The following is a 21,902-nucleotide window of genomic DNA, read 5'->3' on the forward strand; positions in this document are numbered from 1 at the left end:
TCCAAGCTGCATCTTAATGTTGCTCTAATAAATAAATATTCATTTACAGCAGGAAAGCCAGTACAATATGTGTTTATTAGAACCAGGCAGCTTTACTGCTTGTGATTGCAAATAGAATGTTAAAATCACCATGGTTACAATGCAAGAACTGCACCCATGCAAAAACAAAAATATAGGCTGTCTTCAGTGTTTGGGGGTTAAAACAATCTGCAATTATGAAGCACTAAACACTGTTTCAATTCCATCCAATAAATTGTTCATAAATTATTCTCCTAACTTGTACTCTAAATCAGAACAAAACAACGCACAACACAACCCGCCCCCCCCCCCCCTCTCCCCCCCTCTCCACCACTCTGCAGTCTATTACCTAAATAAAAAAAATGTCAATGATACAGTAAGGAACAGTGCTTAACTTGCTAATAATAATAATAATAATAATAATAATAATAATAATAATAATAATAAACTATTCATATATTAAAAAAAATAAATCTCTTGTGCAAAAAAAGGCAAACCAAAAAGGTTTTGTTAAAATCGATCAATTTCAGAAGAGGAATGTCTGCCAGTTGTAAAATGTTACCAATTGTTGCTGTAGATGCAGTACCACCGGTATACATTAATGTTTAACTTCTTCAAGCAGCTGCTTTCTTATAAGCAGGAAGTCTTGGTAATTTCACTACCTTATTGGAGCAAATTCTTAATAAAATAATGTATGCAACAATCGAATGCACTGATTGGCAAACTGTGCTGTCACTCTTTATATCGTCGTGCTTCCATCTGAATTGTATTGGTACTGTTGGGGAAGTGGATAAGGAATACTTTCCCATATTATATGTCAATAAAAATATAAATATAAAATAATAAACACGTAGCTTACTAAGACATAGATAAAGATACAGACAGATCATGGATTCCGAGAGAACTAGATTTGTTTTTGCTCCTCCGCCGTCTCTATGCAGAAGGGCAGGGTCGATTATGTGGCTGCTGGCTTATCTTGGACTCTGTGGATGGTAAGTTAGACCAAGAAATAACAAACACAACAAAACGAAAAAAAATATATAATGAATGGCATTTGACAAAGATCGCTGTCAGTGATACTTAATATGTACGATGTGTCATTGGGTCTGGAACAGTTGAATGTAGAATCTCAGGGAGCTGAGTTGCGCATTTTTGTTACGTTGCAAAACCTTCACGAATATTAATGATCGTATATACAAGTCTACTACTGCTGTGACAATTACAAATGACAAAACCCTGATGTTTAATTCTCGTTTAATTCTGTATCATACGACATTACCCCAGTACAAATTGGACTATTTTGACAAAGTACTCATAAACGATCTAGTGTAAAATTAACAGTCCTAAGTTACTGTAAACACAAACATTAAATGTAAATCAACGTACTGTGCAATATATATATATATATATATATATATATATATATATATATATATATATATATATATATATATATATAATATCAGCATTAATCTCGTCTCATTTATTGAATATAACTTAATGCAATCGAAATATTGCAGTGTAATCAAGGACATGCCAGATTTATATAATAATATGTAGTTTGTATTTATTTAATTGTATTTGTATTGTATTGTTCTGCAATTCCACATTATAATGTATTTGTTTATCAGCTAGGTGTTAAATGTTAGTTTTGCATTTATATAATTTGGGCATGAGCATTTAAGGAAATCCAGCGATGTTAAAACTGGACAGATGCAAAAAAAAAAAAAAAAAAAAAAAAAAAAATCTCAAAATGCCTTGTGGAAAGTCTTTCTAAGCCTGTATGCAGCGCACGAGCTTTTTGCTTGAATCGCCATGGCAACATGCATCTCCAAAGAACTCATATCGCGTTACAGTATTTATGACATGTTTTTAAATCGTAAAGTAATAAATGCAAGTTTAAAACGAAACTAAGTAACACTAATTATAGAGCCAGTTTATTTCGTTAAAAAAAGGCTAATACAGTATTGCAATGTATTGCCACACATGTATGGCAACAGTATTTTGCAAAATAATTATCCTACGCTTTTTTGTAATGGAATGCAAGTCTGCAATGAAGTAAAAGCTTCTATGATAATAAACACGTTTATAAATTAAATACAACGATGCAAATATTGAATTGTTTGAACCATGAAAACAAAACAGGATATTTATTCCAAACGACATTTACTGATTACAAATTTGCTCCGATGCACTTGCAGTGTTCAACGATGCACCGCCATTAGGAATTGCAACCTCTGCCGACAAGGTGCTCATGTTTGCACTGTGGGTGAGGCGCAGCTTCTGGTTCATGCCCAGCCTCCACCCTGTTACACTCACACATTAAGACAGAAAGGTCATACAGTCTGGATTTACTTTAGGTTGATAGGTTTGCTGAGCATCAGATTACTTCTAATAAATATTTAAAAAATGGTTGCATGTATCAATAAGTAAGCCACTTCCCCCCAACATTTAGTGTATTGAGTAGACCAATTGGAAAAGGGGGTCACCAGTAAACACACATTATTATTATTATTATTTATTTCTTAGCAGACGCCCTTATCCAGGGCGACTTACAATCGTAAGCAAAAACATTTCAAGTGTTACAATACAAGTAATACAATAAGAGCAAGAAATACAATAACTTTTGTTCAAGTAAAGTACAAGTTTGACAAACCACAATTCAACACATGACAAACACATTTATTGAGTATTATGCCAGCTATAGGAATAAACCCTAGTAATTACACCAGGTGACATTACTGTCTGTGAAATCCTAAATTACTAAAATAAAAGAACACAGTGTTTTACCAAAGCTCAATAATCAAATAGTATTGGAATTAAACACTGAATGATGCTGATGTTGATTTTTGCTACCAAAATAAATCTACATATATAAACTGTTCTTTTTGTCATTTTTTATGGAATTTAAAGCATTAGAATGTAATATGACAAATTAAACTATCATATGAAAGGCCCAGTAACACTTTTTTGTTGGATCCTCTGAAGTACATGCATGTTTGAAAAATTTGAAAAATAGAAAAACAGTGCTGGTTTGAAAGCTATTTCAAATTCTCTAAAAACATTGATTTATAATGTCATTTTTAAATTTGTATTATAAATAAGATATTTATATTAATTTTATATTAAACATTTTTCAAAAGTGCACCCTGTGAATGTGGCCATAAACACAGGTTTAAAGCTGATAGTCTTTTAAAATTATTATTTACAGTCGTAAACAAAAATACATTTCAAGAATCACAGTACAAGTAATAATACAATTAAGAGCAAGATAAATTCAATAACTTTGGTTCTAGCAAGTACAAGTATGACAAAATACGATTCAATAACGGAGAAGATAAATGTAAAAATAAATGTAAAAACAATTAAAACTGCACTGATACAGTTCTTAAATTGGTGACAAATAAAACATAACTGAGCGTTTGTGTGATTCGTAATTTTATTGGATGCAGAGCTCCAGAAAAAAGACGTGGGGAGGACGTGATATACTATACAGGACATCATGGTGATTGAAGACAGGGAGGATATACTATACAGGACCTCATGGTGATTGAAGACAGGGAGGATATACTATACAGGGCATCGTGGTGATTGAAGTTCCTCGTTGGTGGTGATCTCATAATCGAAAGGAATAGAAAAAAAACATGCATGATAAAAATAGCCAAATGTGCCTGGAAAGATGCCAGTCTGGCAGCACTGATCAAGGGGGAGTAGCCTATAAGTCCCATGTGAGATGCATGCATTACCTATTAAATGTTACCTCAAGTTCAATGTACAAATAAAATGGGAATTTGTATAATTTGTTTTAGAAAAATCAATAATTTAATTGGCGTTCCAGTACTTCAAGATGTAGGACTACACCACTGTATGTAAGGTTGGTGGTACCGCCAGCATATTTTACTTCAGCCTTGCATAAACAACATACCGCAATGTTTGATGCTATACAGCCATCCTTTTTAGATTTTTTATCAGGAAATGATTCCACAGGTGTGACTTTGCTTTGCAGAATTTAAGCAGCTTGAAATCCCTGTGTGCTTCTGTCATATTCTCTTTTGTGTTAGCACAACTACTACGAGTTCTAGTGGGAAGTGATTATCGAGAGAGGTAATAGCAGTCATTTTCCAGTAGACGTTTCCCTGAATTAGTTTAACCAAAAATACTGCTATTGTTGTTCAAATACCTGTTATTGTATTTCCTAATGAATTCGCAATATACCGGTATATCGGTATTATCACGCACCCCTACTCTATTTTTATTTATTTTATTTTTATTTCTTAGCAGACGCCCTTATCCAGGGCGACTTACAATTGTTACAAGATATCACATTATTTTTACATACAATTACCCATTTATACAGTTGAGTTTTTACTGGAGCAATCTAGGTAAAGTACCTTGCTCAAGGGTACAGCAGCAGTGTCCCCCCACATGGGATTGAACCCACGACCCTCCGGTCAAGAGTCCAGAGCCCTAACCACTACTCCACTCTGCGGCTAAGAGAACACCCCCTGGGAAGCAATCAAAGTGTTCTTATAGCTGAAGTGTTCTCTAGACGGTGTTAGCCACCAGACACTATATGTATCAGTCAATAAATAAATACATATTACTTGTCATGACGCAAGTGCATCAACATATGAAATGAACAGAATAAGTAAAAGCAAAACAATAGGCAAGTGTATGTTAATAAACTTTATAATCCAGGGCTGGCAATGGAATGTGAAACAAGCAGTGTGATTGGTCAAGCAATATTCCAGCTGTCTGTATATTGGATGGATATGGACAGTTGGCGCCTTGTCACATATTCGAAATCACTGCTCTGCCTCACAGAATTTAAAGTAACGGTAGCCATCTTGTTTACAGTTTCAGATGTACAGTAAAGCTATAAAACTGAGTGACCAATTACCAGAAAAAAACCCCAAAAGTAGTAAGTAGACATGCCGATTTGGATGAAGAACAATTAAATGAACTGGAAGATAGCAAAAAAAAGCAAAAAAAAATGCTGTCTTTATACTCACTCACCCCGACTTTGTCACTTCAAATTATGTATTTTTAGCAGTTTGTAAACACTAAAGAAAAACACAAAAAGACACCCCTCCACCCCTGTCTAAGACAGACCTTGAAAAAATACTGAAATCCGAGATGAATTTATTTTTTATTCCGCCTGTCTGTTCTGCTCAAACAGTGTGTCTGACAGGAGAAAAACAAAAAAACTCAACTCCAAGGCTGGGTGACCTCTGACCTCTGAGGCAGTGGTGAGGAGGAGGAGAAAGGCTTGCAAAACAAGTATTGGAAGGTGAGCCTGGACTATGTAGGTTGAGAAACCAATAGGATTAGTGTTGCGAGCTGAGCCTCGCTCCTAGAACTACAGCAAGCCTCTATGAACGGGGAACACCAAACTGCTCTGCGACTTGTGTCTGATTCAGGTTTTTTCAAGAGCTCAAACAATTTCCAACTTTGTGTAGCAAGAGTGACAGCGGTGCATTTTGCCCTTTGTTTAAATGCCATTTTGTAGCGATGAGGTGCACTCATGGAAATCCGAATACAAAACAATTCAATACAATGCCAATACTTTTGACTGCGACTGTGTGGTCAGTACCGTGTCTGTTTTAAGGAATGTTTTGGGAATGTTTTGTTGGAGGACTGTTTTGTACATTGATTTTTTATTATTGGTTAAATTAAGCTGCCACTTCATTTTAACTGTTTTAGAAAGGTTGTATCGGTTTATTATCTGTCTGGCTGTTTGGCATAATCGAATGTTTATAAACATTCTTTAAAACTGTCTCGCTTAACTTTTGGATAAAATGTGCCCCTGGGGGTTGTATTTACCATATTCCTTAAAATTTAAGACACACTTTTTAAACCAAATTTTTCTTCTCAAAAATGACCTGCGTCTTAAATCTGAGTACATCATGGTGATGCCTGTATTAAAATCGCCAACAAAAGAGATGACTGCCCGAGTACACAAACAGGAACGTGACTGACTGTCCGAGAAAAGACAAATACCTCACTGCCAATCTCTATTCATCCATGACATATAGACAGACGTTTTCAAAGAAGCGGCATTCGCTTCCTGGGGAATTCGAAGAGAAGCTTTTTTTTCCCTTATTTTAGACATGCCTAGAAATAACACAGTTCACAAAAAGGGAGAACAGCAGGTGCAAGTTGTCATGTCTGGAAATGAGAAGCAACACATAACTGTAATGCTCAGTGTCATAGCAGTCGACCGCAAACTGCCTCCAGTATCTTTGCTAATGCATCTTTAGTTGATGTTTTATAACTAAAGGAGATGATATTGGTTAGATCGCCAGTGGTTAAAATCTTGATTTTATCTTCACCAAAGTATTGCATTACTACCCCCCCCCCAACTCAAATGAGGTACTTCATAAACTAGCAGCACTGCATAATAACACGGTGAGAATTGAAATATCTAGCACATGAACACAACATGAAGTGCATTGGTCTTTTAACACAACCAGTTAAGTGGCATCTGTAAATCAGAAGTGGCAAGATCGATAAGTACAATCAATCTGAAGCCTGCAAACATTAAATCCACTAAACCAATCAAAATGAATGGTGCAGTCTTAATGACTCTTTTTGTAAATAGCTTTTAGGAAATCTGCTGAAGTCCTTTTCTAAATGTAATTTAAAGGTGAACAGAGAGGAAAATTGTACAGCATTTGCACAGTATGTATATATTTGTGCATTAACATTGGCATTGTTGCTGAGTATCGGTTTGTTTGGTGCCGCACAGTAAACGTATATAAATGCAGCACATTTCATTTTTTCTGAGCATCAACCCACAGGGGTTATATGCTGGATGACTAACATTCATCATAGAGACTTGCACTATGGCATGCTCATGTCCACAAGAATTTGGTTCAAAATAAAAAGATAGGGATTCCTTCAAGGGGTTGCGTGACCTTTGGTAAATATGCGTGTGATCTGGTAGTGTTTATGAGATCGACTGCAGTTTCTTACAGTAAATGTTTTTTGTGATTTATTTTCCCAAGTTAACTTAAACATGCCATTATTATTATTATTATTATTATTATTATTATTATTATTATTATTATTATTATTATTATTTATTTCTTAGCAGACACCCTTATCCAGGGCGACTTACAATTGTTACATTATACATTATTTCACATTATACAGATATCACATTATTTTTTACATACAATTACCCATTTATACAGTTGGGTTTTTACTGGAGCAATCTAGGTAAAGTACCTTGCTCAAGGGTACAGCAGCAGTGTCCTCCACTGGGGATTGAACCCACAACCCTCCGGTCAAGAGTCCAGAGCGCTAACCATTACTCCACACTGATGCCATAAAGTTTCAAATATATGCCAGGTCTCTAATAGCTTCCCGCTGGATCGAAAATACCAGAAATATGCATTAATATAGAAAAAAAAAGTGTAATTGTTAATCTCAGGCCAAGGGTTGCTGTGTTCAGATGCATTCTTCAGTTCATGCCATTTTGTAAGAGTTGCATTAAGTTGGATATGTATAAACTTTTAGTATCTTGTTTGAGAAAGCTTTTTCCCCACTAGCTCAATTTAGTTACAGATATTTTCTTTGGTGAATGTCCATGGAAGTGTGTCAATATTTGAAATACATTCTGGAATGATAGCTCTGGGGCAAAATTAAACTACAGGATTGTGTTGAAGTAAAAATCAATCAATACACATGGTTTTTGAATACAGTACGTAGATGTTTTGATATACAGCACAGGGACGTCAAAACGTATTCCAATGCCAGCATAGCATAGCAATCCTCGTCGAATTACTGATTTGTTTGAAGTCAGTCAGTGTGAAGGCGTCACTTAACTGACTTTTATTTTATTAAAAGCCAGGGGCCTGTTTCATGAAAAAGCGATTTGCGGAGAATCTCAGTCGCAGGCACCTCGCAGATTAAAATCTGGGTTTCATAACACGTTCGCAGGGCTGCGACGTAGCAGATTTTTACTGAAATGTGCGACAAAGCCAGACAGCAACTGCAAGTAGCAATTTTCATCGCAAATCCTGTTATAAGACATACCATGCCGCCATCGACGTGGCAGATAAATCAGAAGGGAAAGAGTATTTAGGGGCCGTCAAATCCTCTTGATGCAGCATATACAGACTCAGATATAATATCAAAGTACCGATTGTACAAGAAGGGAGATAACTAATCTTAGGATGGTCAAACGTATTTTTAGATAACAACGAGAAACATTGAGTTTCAAACAATAGTAAAACAAAACAATATATATATATATATATATATATATATATATATATATATATATATATATATATATATATATATATACAGCTCTGGAAAAAATTAAGAGACCACTGCAAAATTATCAGTTTCTCTGGTTTTACTATTTATAGGTATGTGTTTGGGTAAAATGAACATTTTTGTTTTATTCTATAAACTACTGACAACATTTCTCCCAAATTCCAAATAAAAATATTGTCATTTAGAGCATTTATTTGCAGAAAATGACAACTGGTCAAAATAACAAAAAAGATGCAGTGTTGTCAGACCTCGAATAATGCAAAGAAAATAAGTTCATATTCATTTTTAAACAACACAATACTAATGTTTTAACTTAGGAAGAGTTCAGAAATCAATATTTGGTGGAATAACCCTGATTTTCAAGCACAGCTTTCATGCGTCTTGGCTTGCTCTCCACCAGTCTTTCACATTGATGTTTGGTGACTTTATGCCACTCCTGGCGCAAAAATTCAAGCAGCTCGGCTTTGTTTGATGGCTTGTGACCATCCATCTTCCTCTTGATCACATTCCAGGGGTTTTCAATGGGGTTCAGGTCTGGAGATTGGGCTGGCCATGACAGGGTCTTGATCTGGTGGTCCTTCATCCACACCTTGATTGACCTGGCTGTGTGGCATGGAGCATTGTCCTGCTGGAAAAAACAATCCTCAGAGTTGGGGAACATTGTCAGAGCAGAAGGAAGCAAGTTTTCTTCCAGGACAACCTTGTACTTGGCTTGATTCATGCCAAATCTGCCCGATTGCAGCCTTGCTGAAGCACCCCCAGATCATCACCGATCCTCCACCACATTTCACAGTGGGTGCGAGACACTGTGGCTTGTAGGCCTCTCCAGGTCTCCGTCTAACCATTAGATGACCAGGTGTTGGGCAAAGATGAAAATTGGACTCATCTGGGGGTGCTTCAGCAAGGCTGGAATCGGGCAGATTTGTCTTTGTGAAGGACGCATGAATCAAGCCAAGTACAAGGTTGTCCTGGAAGAAAACTTGCTTCCTTCTGCTCTGACAATGTTCCCCAACTCTGAGGATTGGTTTTTCCAGCAGGACAGTGCTCCATGCCACACAGCCAGGTCAATCAAGGTGTGGATGGAGGACCACCAGATCAAGACCCTGTCATGGCCAGCCCAATCTCCAGACCTGAACCCCATTGAAAACCTCTGGAATGTGATCAAGAAGAAGATGGATGGTCACAAGCCATCAAACAAAGCCGAGCTGCTTGAATTTTTGCGCCAGGAGTGGCATAAAGTCACCTAACATCAATGTGAAACACTGGTGGAGAGCATGCCAAGACGCATGAAAGCTGTGCTTGAAAATCAGGGTTATTCCACCAAATATTGATTTCTGAACTCTTCCTAAGTTAAAACATTAGTATTGTGTTGTTTAAAAATGAATATGAACTTATTTTCTTTGCATTATTCGAGGTCTGACAACACTGCATCTTTTTTGTTATTTTGACCAGTTGTCATTTTCTGCAAATAAATGCTCTAAATGACAATATTTTTATTTGGAATTTGGGAGAAATGTTTTCAGTAGTTTATAGAATAAAACAAAAATGTTCATTTTACCCAAACACATACCTATAAATAGTAAAACCAGAGAAACTGATAATATATATATGCAGTAAAGATTTTAATTCCGTTAATATTCAAGCCATCTCACATGCCAACATGTCTGTGTTAGATGCTGTCACTTGATTCCCTGGGAGTAAAAATGGCAGTTTCATTTGGGCAAATTGTGATATTGCTTTACCAGTGGAGATATTGGTAGACAGTGGGTAAGATCATAATAATAATAATGCATTTTATTAACAAGTTGTGTAACTTATAACTATTTATCTTTTTTCATTATTGCTTACTTAGATGGATAACAAAAGACATGTTTATTTACGTTGGGTGAAAGGCAGCAGGAAGAGCTTCACTATCTGCTTTTCTTTTTTTTTGCTTATTCCAATCCTCTCTCAATACCAGCCACAGCTACTTCACCAGTAATATTTAGACAAATGTTTCCTCCTCATGTGAGGTCTTTTTCATCTCCCTTCTTCTTTTCCCTTTTAATTTAGTTCTTCTCACTAGATCTATCCATTTCTTGGTACTGTTCTCTGCTCCGCAGTGTTTTTACTTCATCCATAATCATCTGCCACTTTTTCTTTTCTTTGTGATTAAACTTCCTGACAACTTGCAGAATAGAACGAATTTGTGTTGACCAACTATTTCAATAACTGTATCAATTTTTATTCTTTCTAAAAATCGTCTTTCCTTGGTATACCTACCATTGTATGTAATTATGTGATTATAAATACCAAGTTACTGATTTTTCATACAGATCGCAAAAGAGTGATTTATGAAACGCTGGCAGCGCCAGCCTCTGTCCTCGCAAGCACATCGCAAATCGCAGAACATTTTTGAAAAGGGCCCCAGGACCGTAAAAAAGATAAGACAAAAGCACCTAATATCCTATACAGGCTTTAAGAAAGGCAGTGTCAAGTGATTAGTGATTTTTTTTTCGTATGGCGTCACTGAGACGGACATTTAATTTTTAAAGGGTGGAGACAATTTCAGCAGCACACAGAAACAAAACATGACACAAGAACTTGTTTACAGCTAAGAAAAAAACAAGAAAACACTGTAATTAGAACATTTATTCTGTCTCGTGTTTTTATATGTGCGTTACAACATTTATAAATATTAAGAAATGAGTGGATAGAAGCAGATACTATTTCATACTATTATTTTATATATAAATATTTATTTTAAAAAGTGGTGTCCATTATTGCTTATAAAGACCCTGAGAATAAATGTGTATTATGCCACTGCAGTCACTCGTGTCACAATGGCCCTGCATATCTGACTGTCGGGGAGGGCTTTTGTGGCAGGCTTTTAACTTTAAGACTGTTTTTTGTGTTCTGAGCAAAAATAAAAAAAAATGGCCAGGAAGGATGGGAACAGTCTCAAAACCCCAAATGCCAGGGACCTATTTACTGTTCATACAATGCCAGTGAGTGACGTATATATACATGACATGCCAATGAACTATATACATAAAATGCCAGGAAATAGATCTATATTAAACAAATGCCAGGGAAGACACCGTATAACAGGACATTTTGGCAGGGAATTTATTTTGGCTTTATTGGCGGTTTTGATTGGATCGCCAATAATTCTTCCACCAATCAGAATGTGGTATACAGTGAGCGATCCTGCCCTCTGACAGACTGGTATGCAGCACAGGATAAAGAAGCGCTGGGCAAGGGAAAGGATGTGTTGGATGTCAAAGTGAATATGAGAATGACAGTGTGATGAAGCCAATTTGCTTGAAAAAATTAAAAGCAGACCGTTGTAGATACTACTATTAAGGTGATCGCAACGTCCCTAAACAATATGTTAAAATTCTGCACCGTATAAAAATGAGTTGATTTTGCCAGTGCTTGCTAGTCTATTAACTAGTTTTAAATTCAAAGCATTTTTGTTTTGGCTTTATTGTTAAAGTTTTCACACGTGGCAATGCTGTCCTACAATTACGAAATGATATTGTGATCATTCCACTGTGTTATGTTAATGAACCAGAGCTACGTTTTAAAACTGAGAGTTTGCAAATGCCTATCGTTAAACTGTACTACAGCTACTAATCCTTTCCAATTACTGATATCTTAAAATTAAGGACTATATAACGATAATGCTGGAACTCATTTTTAGAAGGCCTTCTTTGTTCTTATCGAAGTTGCTGCAGTGACATTGTAGATGCTATAACTAGTTACTGTAAATGAGATACAGTTTCAGAAGACAGAGTTCATTAAGTAAACATGTATTTGAATGTTTTTTAAATTAAAAGCAGAAATACAAAGCTGTGGCATTTTTCTTTGTGAACAAACATGCTAAGTGAAAAACGGCAATACAGAAACTGTCAATCTATCAAGGTAGCAAATCTGCCGAATTTAATACTGTCATAGACAAACTGGCTAACATACTAACACCCCTCCTCCTCATCCTCTATTACATTTCCACGGGGTTGGCCAGATGTGGATTTTCCAAATCTAAATGCAAATAGATTTGACTATTGCTTCAATTTCTTTGACATTTTATATAGGGTAAGTAAGGGATATTTTGAGAAGTTTTTTAAGCTGATCACCGAGCAAGTCAGGGAAACTCAGTGGCCTGTAGCGCTGCAGCAGTCCTGCGACATGGAGAATGTTTTTAAAGCTGTGTGGTTATTTTAACTGGTGAAAATAAAAAGTACCTTAGTGTGAGGGATCGACTTCAGCTCCCTGTTATCATATGGGTTTATTCAGACAGGTTTAATATCTCACAAGACTATATGCCTTTTAACACTACTGGAAATAATGTGTACAGTCTGTTCTGATGCCGTCATATTTAACCAACATGATATAAAAATGTGCACCACCAATCCCGTTTCATTTACACATCACAGTCCTGTACACTCTCCAGTCATTTAGACATTTTTCAAATTGCTTCCCACCCACCTCGTCTTCGTATTCCAGTTTTTTTTATATATGTACATCGAGCCAAGTTGGCGACTCAGTGAGTATAATAAGTTGTGTTAGAAATGGATAGATTAATTTGCTACACGAGGTAATGGTTGCGGGGACCCAAGACCCAGTGAACTATTTGTCAGGAAGTTTTGTCAAACAAAACACTTAATACTGCAAAATTGAGATGCAATTTATCTACAAAGCATTCAGAATGTGAAAAAAATTACTTTTTTAAATAAAAGAAACAGGAACTTTGACATGGAAACTTTCAATTCGAAAAATGACAACATCCCTTGATGATCTGGTAGCGAATATTGAAGCCCAGGAATCTCTTTAAGTTAGGTATGTTATGTAAATACTAGGGCTGTCAAGCAATTAAAAAAATGAATCGAGATTTAATCTTGCGATTAAAAAAAAAATCTTAGTTAATCTCGGTTTTAATTGCATATTAAATTGATATATTATTGATGCTATTATTATTATCCTTAACTGTAAATAAAATCATTTAAAATGTATTTATTTATGTAACCAGGAAATGTACCCATTGAGACCATCACCAGAATTTACTAGGGACAATAATTTAGAAAGTGCAACCAACACAATAAAGCGTGTGGTTCTAGCTTGATCAGCAGCACACAGAGATCAGAAAACAGAATAAATAGGATGTCTACTTTTAAATGTGATTGTGGACTGAAATAAATTAGTTTTTTAAATACAATTATACATATGTAGCTGCAGTAAGCACTTCTAGGAAATGAACTGTTAATTGTGAAGAGAACAAACAAAAATAAATAAATAAACATTGTCATCATATCCAAAAACTGCAAATTGACAAGAAAAATTGGTAGGCTTACATACAACGCACAACAACAAAAAAGATTAGCAATGCAGCCTACTTTAAAGAAAAAGTCCTATATTAGCATACTTAGCTTGATTCATGGGCTTGCAGCGATCCTGAATTTCTGTTGAAACTAGTGGGTTTAATTATTTGTTGTATTGTTGTTGTCTGTAGCAGAAGAGCTGCTAATGTACTTTGAGAAGTGAAGGCGTGTTTTTGTTCAGTGAGCTGATAGAATGTTTTTTTAAAAAATAAATAAACTTCCCATTCCTTTTTAATGCTTTTCTCCATGATGTGGTTCAGTGAGTAACTTTCTATTTAAACAATAACTGCACTCAGACACTCAATACAATGTTGCCGCGGCCGGGATTGAAGTACGGTGTGCTGAAAGGCTCAAGAGACAGCAATGTGATTAACACGCATTAAAAAAAATAATCTCCAAAAAAATTAACGCGTTAATTGCAGAAGTTAACTGTGATTAATTGATAGCTGGTACATTTTTGTGAACGTTCAAATGCTCTGCAGGTGTGTGAACGTGTGGTTGGTATTGCACAGGTGTAGAGGTGAGGCAGTGATTATAAACAACAGTCCAACAACAGTTCAATGGTCAAAACAAAGCATTATTGTTGCTTTTTAATAATACGACTGACTATACACAATGATGTGTACAGCCACACGATGTGTACAAACCACGGGGTTCAGTTCCGAAATAATAATACTACAGTGAGTGCTCTGGGTGCAAGTGGTGTTTTGAACAGTGAGTAACAGTGCAGTGCAGTGCAATCCGGGTTTGATGCTGGCTGAATAGCGACAGCTCCCGGATATTTAGCCATCTACAGAGTCAAACAAAGACAGTTAGCTAAACAATCAAAACACTTAACTCTACTTATTAATTACGTCTGTTCTCTCAACGGGTTTTTTCCGTAACCATAGCGAAGGAACAGATCACTGGGCCACTTCCCTTAAATACCCTCTCTCACGCCCTCTTTCGGTGGCGCGGCCAATCACGTCTCCTCCAATCCATGACTGACACATCGCTTACCGCATTAAGGCGCTGACTACTGGTATCGTGGCCCTGCCCCCTTCCTGGATGGCCGGCTTCCGACTGACCCTGGAATGAACTGCCAAACCATCCATTACGTGGCACTGTGCTCCGATTATACAGTGTCCTCACAGGTCCACAGGTCGGGAGGGAGATTGTTGACTAGGATTCATTCGCTCTGTCACAAGGTGTCCGCGTTTAAACGTTTAGACCATATGTACATACAAACACTCTTTATATTACATTCTGATGTATACTGACAGCCCTAGCAGAGGACCCCTAAATAAGCAAATAGCATTTTAACATGAAAGACTTAACTACAAAGTAAAAACTAAAACTAAAAAAACTAAAAAAAACATGCACGTATACACCAAAGTATATATTGAAATTAGTGCTGTTACTCGATTCTAATTTTTGATTGGTTAATTTATGGACATTAGTTGATTAACCAGTAGATTCATCCGTGCACATTTTTAATAAAGGTAACAATCTTATAAGCCAATGGGAATTTGGTCTTTTTAAAGCATGTGTATTATTATTTTTATCTTAGTAAATGTTTCTCTTGTATTAGTGCTGCACTATAGGGCAGCAGTGTGGAGTAGTGGTTAGGGCTCTGGACTCTTGACTGGAGGGTTGTGGGTTCAATCCCCGGTCGGGGATACTGCTGTTGTACCCTTGAGCAAGGTACTTTACCTAGATTGCTCCAGTAAAAACCCAACTGTATAAATGGGTAATTGTATGTAAAAATAATGTGATATCTGTATACTGTGAAATAATGTATAATGTGATATGTTGTAACAATTGTAAGTCGCCCTGGATAAGGGCGTCTGCTAAGAAATAAATAATAATAATAATAATAACTATTGAGATGTACCTGTGCCGGCCCTGTGGGCACAAAGTGAACAAAGTATCAAAGAAGAAACAAAAACAAGAATAACTAGATTTTAAATTTCTGGAGAAACTTTGTCTGCATTGGATGTGGCATACTTGGTTTCCTATAGAGGTTCTATAGTAAACATCACTCTACCTGCAGTGTGTAAGGAGCTATATACTGTCAAAACCGTGAATTGTCCAGTTTGACCATGAACAACAGGTTATAGCCATTACAGTTTTGTGCAACAGGGGGAGACTACCTGCTGCTCCTGCCTTCGTCGCCAGGAGACTACACGCTGCTCCCACCTTCGTCGCCAGGAGACTACACGCTGCTCCCACCTTCGTCGTCAGGAGACTACACGCTGCTCCCACCTTCGTTGTCAGGAGACTACACGCTGCTCCCAGCTTCGTTGCCAGGAGACTACATGCTTCTCCCACCTTTGTCGCCAGGAGACTACACGCTGCTCCCACCTCCCCCATTTCCAGCAAGAGCAGAGCAGCAGGAGCTGCCTCTGTCTCTGCCACCTCCACCGCCAGGAGCAGAGCAGCAGGAGCTGCCTCTGCCTCCACCACCTCCACCAGCAGAGGGCGAATTTCTGCTGGTTCCGCCTCCACCGCCATGGGAGGAGTACCTGCCGGTCCTACTCCCACCTGCACCGCCCAAGGATGCCTGCCTCACACTGCCCAAGGATGACTGCCTCGCACTGCCCAAGGATGACTGCCTCGCACTGCCCAAGGATGCCTACCTTGCTCTGCTCAGGGATGCCATGTCTGCATCGCCTGGGGTTGCCAGCGGTTCGCCATTGCCTGGGGATGCCAGTGCGCCATCGCCTGGGGATGCTTGTCTGCCTCCACCAGCATAGAAAGAGTACCTGCTGGTCCCACCACCTGGAGAAGAGGAGCTGCCTCTGCCTCCACCATCACTGGGAGAAGTGGAGCTTCTGCTGCCGCCTTCATGGCCAGGGGCTCCCCTCCTGCCGTTGCCTCCCGAGGATCCGATACAAAAAAAATGAAATCGGTGGATAGCCATTGAACACTGGAAAACACCAGAAAAACCATGGAAATGGTTGATCAATTAACCTATTCCCATTAAAAAATAAAGCCTACTACAAAAATAATAATAAATACATTTCCCTCTGCTGCTGGGCAATGTCCCGCCTTCCTGACTTGCATCTGTCGTTCTCAATACTTTAAACCTGCCCCATCTACTGAATGACAGCACATTCCTACATTTCTGTTGGAGATTCCACTTGCGAGATTTAAAACGAGATTACAGGATGGAGGCTTGTTAGTGGGATTTCAAGCTGTATTACAGTTAAAATACGGAGGATTTAAAACAGAATTGTGGCGAAATGTACAAAAATGGTTACGCACAAAAACCCCAGAAGGATGTGCCCGTGACCATAGGGATTTCGTTGTGGAAGACGGCAAAGGAAAGAAGGTACAACTTAAGTGTGCAAGTACTGTCGAGTCACTACTTTACATATTTTGAAAGAAAAAAAAAACGCTCAAGCCTTTTGGAAAGTAAACGAAAACACTAATTTCATGCAGTATATCAAAAACGAAAGCCCTGAAAAAATCTATTTACATGAAACTCGAAAATAGCTAAAAATAAGCACAGAAAAATACAATGAATAAAACCTGAAAAACAGAAGCCCTAGGTATAACATGATAACTTGTAATGTGATATTTTATAATGCAATACTTTGTACTGATATTTTGTAACAATTGTAAGTCGTCCTGCTAAGAAATGAATGAATAAATAAATAAATAAATAAATAAATAAATACATAAAATAATAATAATAATAATAATAATAATAATAATAATAATAATAATAATAATAATAACCATAGATGTAGTAATGAAGTGGTGTCTACAATGTTGTGTCATAACACATTTTTTCCTCTTCTATTAATATTCAAGTGTTACGTTTGGCCCACACAAAATGGAAGAAGACTATGAAGATGCCCCGATTAATAAGACATGGGTTTTAGCACCAAAGGTCCATGAAAATGATGTCACCCTTATTCTGAATAAATTACTCCAAGGATATGATAACAAACTCAGACCAGATATTGGAGGCAAGTAATGTTTGAAATTGTAAGATAAAATACTGTAGTCACTGTACCTAGACCACTAGATCCCTAGCACATGCAGTAGGTTGTTTATCAATGGATTGTCTACATAATAGTGTCCTTTTCATTTTTTGACAGGTAAATAACTTTAACAAACAAATCAATTTTAACCCAAAGGTGAGGGAATGCACCATCTACTCCATATTTAAGATTATAACTCCACTACATCATGTCTAGCTTATGATTAATGCATATCTAGTATGTCACCAGAAATGTGTTTGCTGAACTTTGAAATCTCAAAATGCAGGCCTGCTGTATAATACATTGTTCTCAAATGAATGCTTCCTGCAGCACCTGTTTCATTCTTTTGCAGTAGTTAATCTTGCTGCTGGTTTAGTAGCTTAACAAATAGGTAAAGTGCTGAAATGAACGATCCCCTCAACTACACTACAAAAAATGAACATAAGCCACCCATGTTTGTTTTTTACCATGTCTTGATTATCCATACAAGAAAAGTCCCTTTGTAATGTATTTGAAAAGCAATGCTCGAGCTTGAAAGGGGTAGTAAAATGATGGTCCATAATTGCTAGTTGTTCACTCAGTGTGTAATTGTTTTACAGTGAGGCCAACAATAATTGAAACTGGTGTATATGTAAACAGTATTGGACCTGTTGATCCTATAAATATGGTAAGTACATTTGAGTGTTTCTGTCATTGACATATTAGTGTATTATGTTTAATGTTCTGCTGTTATGCAGCAATTAATATTATGCATTTTAATGGGCTGCAATTTGAGTTTCTTTTGCACTGTGCTGCATTTGAGTAGTTTGTGTGACTGATGTCTGTTGATTTCTGACTTTATTATTATGAAAAACTATATAACTACTTCAATTACTACGATGACTACTACAGTAATAACAATAATTAATACATCTCGTACTTTTACTAATATTAAATTGATACATGTAGAATATGTAGAATTAAACAGCATTATACACCATCTTTCCAACCAATCAGACCAGTCTGTTACCAAGGGATATGTAACGACACACTACAGTTTCCTACGCAGTGTATGAAATATAAATTAAATCACAGTGCAGAATTCTGTACTTTTATTCAAGTTCAAGTTCCAATAAAAAGCAAAAGAAAGAACCCTTTTCTGAAAATGTATTCAGTGAATGATGTATATATTTTTAAGTGTATTGAACTCGAAGATACATTTTTACAGGTACCTCCTCATGCACTACACACATTTTTGCACACATAATATAAACATGCATTATTATTACCAGATACTTAAATACAATTTAGCACGCAGGTGAGTTAGTCACGGCTGTCTTGAAAGTTATCCATTATTCTGTCAGTTGTTCGTTTTTTGTTTTTTTTAATTCTTAGATGACATTTTGCTTTATTGAGTATATTGGATAAACAGTGGTTCTAGACGTATTGTTATTGTAAGAGCTGCTGTATTTAGATCCTTTACAGTTTAGATCATTGAAATTTACTTGACTGAGTTTGCGTATTCAGGTCTTATGCAAAGAATAATGGTAAAAAAAAAAACAAAAAAAAACCACATGGCAATACAAGTATTCAATGTAACGTTATTGACTTTGTTTTAGGAATATACGATTGACATATTCTTTGCCCAAACATGGTATGACAGCCGACTGAAGTTCAATAGTTCTATGAAAGTGCTCATGTTGAATAGCAATATGGTGGGCAAGATCTGGATCCCAGATACATTTTTTCGAAACTCAAGGAAATCAGATGCCCACTGGATAACAACACCTAACCGCCTACTTCGACTGTGGAAAGACGGGAGGGTCCTGTACACATTAAGGTGAATATCTCTTTCAATTGCAGTTTAATTTGTACAATACTGTATACATGGTATACACAATTCTTATTGCGAGAATGTAATTCAGTAGATTTTAGAATGTCTTTAAAAACATAAACACAATATGTAGCTTGAACTACATTTTCATACTGTATGTGGTCTTGCCTTTTGTTTTTAATTAAGTCTTTGTTAAGGTATTTGTGATCTTAATTCAGTTCCAGATTCACTTTTTAATATATATATATATATATCGTTTTATCTCTTCACTCTGGTTTCATGATATAGTAGTGCTGTTGGGCTGTTTTCTGTGTCTTTATCTGTATGCCAGATTGTCTAGCTTGTTTTTGCTTCTCAATGCACCAGCTGGACCCTTACAAAGGGTTCTGGTGTATAAATACAATATACAGACAGATTGCTCATTAACCCTGTATTACAATGTATTTAATGTGTTTAACTAAACTTCTATAATTCTGTCATGATTTTAGGTTGACTATTAATGCAGAATGCTACCTTAACCTGCATGACTTTCCTATGGATGAGCATTCCTGTCCACTGGAGTTTTCAAGCTGTAGGTGTTAACCTTCACATGTAATCCACTGACACATTCTTAGGCAGCTTTCATAAAACATAGGAGGTGAAAATGTATTATACAGACCTCAACCAACACCCATTTGATGTGGACATTTTAAGAGAATGAATTAAAGAAAATATATTCGAATTTGAATGATATTTACAAATCATGAATGATGTATTTTAGAATGAGTAATGCAGTAACTTCTTGAGTCTCACCTAATATACATTTATTGTCAGCATATGATGTTTTTCATTGTGTTGTTTCCAAGATCTAGACAGCCAGGACAAGGGCATTTCATGGTGAGGAATTTAATGTATCACAAATTTGATTAATCTGTTTTTGACCAAGGCTATGCTCTTAGTTTTTGTGCCTAAGTAATATGAAGTCATCAATTGCTGTTTACTGAACTGAAACGAGAATGTAACTCAGAAGGGTACAATGTAAAGGGATTTTCTGTTTTTAGATGGGTATCCAAAAAATGAAATTCTCTATAGATGGAAAAGAAACTCTATAGAAGTTGCAGATCAAAGAAACTGGCGACTATACCAATTTTCATTTGTAGGGTTACGAAATACTTCGGAAGTTGCACGCATTCAGTCCGGTAAGATACATAATTAACATGCATGCCAAATTGTTTCATTTTTTTTTTATTAGATTTTTTAGACAAAGATCAGGAAAAATCCACCATATTGTATTTATCTTGCAAGACATTACTATTTAACATCTTTTATCAAGAATGTATGTTGGCTCATTAAGGACAGTGGAAAAACATTAAATGATCTCAGGATCTTGACATTTCAAACTGTTATGTAGGGATCACAAGATCATTTAGGTCAGCACATAATTTATACATTGTACACACACAAAAAACAGGGAACAGTTTATTAAAACTGTGAATGTATTTTAAATAGTAATACAAGTCAACCTGTGAAGCGCCACAAAACATAAAAAAATGTGTGCCTACTCCTTTAAGACAAGTCAGGGATATTGCAATGGGAACTGTTTGTTTTTGTTGCAATTATATGAAGAATTATTCATGTTGTCCCGGCCATGTGATGAAGTGAATGGCACGGTATGCCATTGATCAAGCCAAAACGGCCAGGAACCGTTTATAAAAATGAAATAAATAGTGTGTAACAAAATAGTGCATTGTGTGAAAATACCATACCATTCTGGCTTTCTAAAAGTCATTGTGAATGTAGCATTGTGTTAAATGTGTAGAATACATAGCTATATATATATATATATAATCTCTGTTTTTCTTTTCCAGGAGATTATATAATCATGACAGTATTTTTTGATCTAAGTAGACGAATGGGCTACTTTACCATTCAAACATATATTCCTTGCATCCTGATAGTTGTTCTTTCATGGGTGTCATTCTGGATTAACAAAGATGCGGTGCCAGCCAGGACATCATTAGGTATGGTTTATTTTTAGTGCATGTCTTTAATAGAAAGGGAGGAATACATTAATTAAGCTTGCATTTTATTTTTTATATGGCATATAACTGGTATCAACCTGTCAGAAGCTATTCTGGGTCCTTATGCTGTTTAAGTTTTGGAATTTGTGCATTGGGTGAAATTGTGATAATATTGTAGACAGAAAATGGCAATGCGTAGATATTTTGCAGTAGAATAATTTAACACATGGCTGCAACTGCAAGAAAAAAGAAGAGGAGGCTTAGCAGTGACAGCAGCTTGTGCAAGGAGTGGTGTTGCCACACTAATTGAATCCCTGCATTTTATCCACTAAACTGGATTTTTAACTGAGCTTATTGTTCTATTGCAATATCTTCACAATGATCCCTACTTACAGCATGCTGCCCTTTAAGCAAATACATGTAAAAATATATTGTTAAAGAATAAACTGCCTAG

The 21,902-nt window shown here is 36.4% G+C and overlaps 1 protein-coding gene across 1 annotated transcript in view; it reads left to right on the forward strand.

Annotated features, from left to right (window-relative positions):
* Positions 1–636: 636 nt before the first annotated feature.
* Positions 637–21,902, forward strand: part of gabrg1 (gamma-aminobutyric acid type A receptor subunit gamma1) — a 48,248-nt gene continuing 26,982 nt past the window's right edge. The window contains exons 1-7 of the mRNA XM_059006423.1: positions 637–1,010; positions 17,463–17,624; positions 18,239–18,302; positions 19,234–19,454; positions 19,937–20,019; positions 20,489–20,626; positions 21,296–21,448. Coding sequence (XP_058862406.1) covers positions 907–1,010; positions 17,463–17,624; positions 18,239–18,302; positions 19,234–19,454; positions 19,937–20,019; positions 20,489–20,626; positions 21,296–21,448 — 925 coding nt within the window. The 5' untranslated portion in view covers positions 637–906. The remainder of the gene's footprint in view (positions 1,011–17,462; positions 17,625–18,238; positions 18,303–19,233; positions 19,455–19,936; positions 20,020–20,488; positions 20,627–21,295; positions 21,449–21,902) is intronic.

This window comes from Acipenser ruthenus, chromosome 2 (assembly GCF_902713425.1).
Source record: "Acipenser ruthenus chromosome 2, fAciRut3.2 maternal haplotype, whole genome shotgun sequence".
NCBI classification, from domain to species: Eukaryota; Metazoa; Chordata; class Actinopteri; order Acipenseriformes; family Acipenseridae; genus Acipenser; species Acipenser ruthenus.